The sequence below is a fragment of the Pinus tabuliformis genome, chromosome 2_2 (genome assembly GCF_031772625.1).
Source record: "Pinus tabuliformis cultivar Carrire ecotype Pingquan chromosome 2_2, CPIR1, whole genome shotgun sequence".
In the NCBI taxonomy this organism is placed as follows: domain Eukaryota; kingdom Viridiplantae; phylum Streptophyta; class Pinopsida; order Pinales; family Pinaceae; genus Pinus; species Pinus tabuliformis.
In genome coordinates this window covers 242,253,052-242,257,010 of record NC_142300.1, presented here as the reverse complement: position 1 = coordinate 242,257,010, position 3,959 = coordinate 242,253,052, and the positions used below count along the sequence as shown (strand labels likewise).

Below are 3,959 nucleotides of genomic sequence, written 5' to 3'. Positions count from 1 at the left end.
TCCTTGTATATTTTGTTCTCTTTCTTCGAGTGCCTTTCCATGATTTTACTATCCTCTACCTCACTAGTCAACTCTGTTATTTTCTTCAAATATTCCTTAGTGTGCAATTCTCTGGATTCTTCCCTTTCCTCTTTAGAATATGAAGGAGATGATGTATCTCCAACACAAGCATCCTCAAAATAAGAGACTTTTTCTATGGTCTCTTCCCGAGCTTCCTCCTCCAATCTCTCAATTATCTCATCAATTTGTTTTGATGTTTGTGGAGGTTCGGTTTCAACAATATCAATTTCTAGGTCTTTCCCTTGGTTGTTTGGCTCTTCTTGTGACTTTCTTCTTGATCTCCTAGGAATGGGAAAAAATGATTTTTCTTTTTCAATCATAACACCATCCTACTTCTTTTTCAATCTTTTCCTTAGATATAAAGGAGAATTCATGATGCTTTTTGTGACATGTAATTGTTCAAGCCTTTCCTCATTCCTTGTTAATTGGTCTTCCAAGAGATTTTTGGCCAAAAATTCATTCGAAAGTATCCCTTTGTTTCTTATTTGATACTCCATAAGGATCTTAATCAACCCACAATGATAGACATTAGCCTCTTTAGCTTCAGCTTTGTTTTTAACAATTTCTATCATTTTAGTCAAGCTTTTTGAGAAGTAAGGAATATTGATTTTACAGTCTCCTTTGATATGTTGCAGCAATTTTATATGGTAAAGGTAGAATATACTGTGCCTATTTTCACAAGTAAAATATTTTTGGATGATCACAGCTAATTCTGACCAAGGATCTCTAAACCATTCCCTTAAAATTCCTTTTGTCATATCCAAGGTCCCTTTCCTTTGTTTTTCTAGGAAAAATGTCCATCCTTTCTCCTTAAAATGTAAACCTTTAATAATATACCCTACACTAGATGATAATTTTATTGGCGCTGCTGTTGTGAGCCCAAGACCTAGCCGTGCCCCTCCCTCCTACGCTGCCTCTTGCAGATGCCCGGCCTAGCAGCCTGCTGCTGTCAGGCTTCCTTCCTTCCTCTGCCTCCCTGCTGGCGGGATCCTTCTACACAGATCTCTTTCGTCTAGGGGTTGGTAGCTTTCTGCTATTGAGCTTCCCTCTGCCAAATGTATCAATAGCTAGGGGATGGATCTTCATCTCCAATGGGTGTTCCAAACCAAGAAGCAGCTTTCGCCTCCTTAGTAGCAGATCAGGGAGTTCCAAAAGCCAAACTAGTTGCAAGAAAGTTTATAAAAAAACTTGATGAAATTCCAGAAATTGCCTTACCCCCCACTCTACCTCGAAAAGCAGCCATTTCTCTGGCTGAACGGGGATTGGTTGGGTAGTTCACAGATCAGCGTCCCTCCCCTAGAGCAGTTCAAAAATGGGTGGAGAGAAACTGGAGCACCAACATATAAGGGAAAATTGTGATCAGGTTCTGTGGAAGGAGCTATTACACATTTTTATTCGAATCTAAAGAAGATAGGAACCTCATATTCATGAACGGACCCTACTTCATGGATTCGTGAGGCCTATACTTGAACAGGTGGTCTCCAGACTTTGATCCTAAGATGGACATACCAAACACAGTGCCAGTTTGGGTTAGATTGTCGCATCTCCCACTCCACTACTAGGGGGATGAATCAACCAAAGCTATAGGGAATGTTGTGGGCAAGTATATTTGCAGATGCGAACCAAAAGACAACATGCATGCTTGCGCCAGGATCTGCATGGAAGTAGACTTGGGAAAAGGGCTTCTGGAGGCCATCAAACTTAGGGTGGACCAGTGGACTCACATTCAACAGTTGGACTGCGAGCAAATCCCCTTCAAATGCAAGGTATGTCACAAGTATGGTCATTTCGCTAATAGATGTAGTGAGCTTAAGGATGTTGAGATAGCTGAGAATGCAAAATCCCAAGAAAATAACTAGGAACAAGTGAAAAGGAAGAAAACCAGTAATAAAAAAAATACCCAGATCCCTCCCCAATTAAATGAAAACATAGATACTTCCTAACACCCCATCATCATCCCGGATCCTCTGGTGGAACCATATTCTAATCCCTTCGAACTCCTGGAAGATGATCCCCCTTCTCCTCACTCCCCTACCTAGCCAAATGATAGTGCCAGTGCTTCCTCCCCTCCCCCTAGCTTCTCGCCTCCCCCTCCTTCAATCGATAGAATCCTTACCAGAAACAAAATCAAAGAAACATCCAATACTCTGGAACTACCAAAAAAAGGAGGGAGGAAATCCAATAAGGAACTCAGAGATGAGGCTGCAGGAAAGGACATGGCTATTGGAACTCAACAGCCTATGGACACCTTCTTGGGCAAACGGAAAGGGAGTGTGGAAAAAATGCAGTCAAAGGAAAATACAGGGAACCACCATAAACCAGGTAAATAATGATTTTGGTCTCTTGGAACAGTAGGGGTTTGGGTTCTACCTTAAAAATCAATGCAAAAAGAGATCTGATAAAGCAGGAACAACTGGATGTATTAATGATCCAAGAGACAAAATTAATAACCGAGAATTTCAAAATTTGATAGCAACTCAAAAAAGTTATGAAGGAATAGAAACAGATTCAAACGGGGCATCAGGAGGCATTGGAACGTTGTGGAACAAATGGAACTGGAAAGTTATCAGCCAAAAACTCAACAGCAGCTGGGTGAGGACAGGACTAACAAAGAAGAATACAAATATCAAATATACGGTGATAAATATATACTCACTAAATCACTATAGAGACAAAGCCTTATGTTGGGACTCTCTAAAAGAAGAGTTACAAGATGCCCAGATTGTCAATCTAATAATGGGAGGGGATCTAAATCTGATCCAGAATATAGAGGAAAAGCTGGGCGGTAGATTTATAGGAGATCCGTCAAGAGCTGCCTTGGAGGACATCATTGCCGATCACAAGTTGCTCGATATCCATCCTACTAACGGAAAATTTACATGGAGCAACAAAAGAATGGGCATTCATAACATTAAAGAAAGGCTTGATAGAATCTTTATTCGAGAGGATGTTTCAGCAAATTTCTCGTCCATAAAGAGTAAAATCGTGCATGCCTCGGCCTCCGATCACAAACCAGTTGTGCTCATTTTTGAAAAATGGGAAAATCAGGGTCTGATTCCTTTTAAGTACAAAAAAATTTGGGATAGCAATGATAGCTTTAGGAATCTGATCAAAAAGTGATGGGAAGAAGATGTGTTGGGCTACCCACAGTATGTATGGGAGACAAAGCTCAAAAACGTGAGAGAAAAAATCAAAACATGGGCCAGAGAAGAAGCTATAAGAGACAAGAATCGAAAATAAGAATTGCAAGACAAGTTGGAGAAGTGGAACAAAGAAAAGGAAAGCCAGCAAGTCACTGAACATGACAAAGCTAGGAAGTAGAACTATTTGTAGCCCTATATAAGCAAAATAGAAATGAAGAGGAGGAACTTAGAAAAAAATCCATATGTCTTTGGATCCAAACTGGGGATAAGAACACAACCTTTTTCCACAACAACCTAAAGATTCGCTGAGTAGGAAATCAAATCGATAAAATACATGTGGCAGGGAAATAAATCAAGGGAGAAAGAGGGAATAAAAGAAGCAGCTTTTCACCACTTTAAATCCCTCCTCACAGTTGAGAATCAGCAAGTGGATAGCGCTAATTTTCTTCTTCAAATTAGCAGCAAAGTTAGCGATCAGCAAAACAGTGAGCTTGAGAAGGAGGTAACAGCGGAAGAAATCAAGGAAGCAGTTTGGAGCATGCACTCGGAAAAAGATCCAGGCCTCGATGGATTCACCATCACCTTCTACAAGAGCCATTGGGAGACAATCCAAAAAGATTTGGTATGTATGATTAAGAATGTTTTCAAAAAGCATAAGGTGGGAGAATATACAAAAACTTCACATCTGGCTCTTATCCCTAAGGAGCCAAACCCAGTCTCCTTTGACAGATTCAGGCCAACTTCTCTATGTAACTC

General features: G+C 40.4%; 1 protein-coding gene across 1 annotated transcript; it reads left to right on the top strand.

Moving 5' to 3' along the window:
* Nucleotides 1–2,276: 2,276 nt before the first annotated feature.
* Nucleotides 2,277–3,180, top strand: LOC149192187 (uncharacterized). Its single transcript, XM_089406864.1, has 2 exons — nucleotides 2,277–2,382; nucleotides 2,534–3,180. The coding sequence occupies exons 1-2, from the start codon at nucleotides 2,277–2,279 to the stop codon at nucleotides 3,178–3,180; spliced, it is 753 nt and encodes a 250-aa protein (XP_089262990.1).
* Nucleotides 3,181–3,959: the final 779 nt, after the last annotated feature.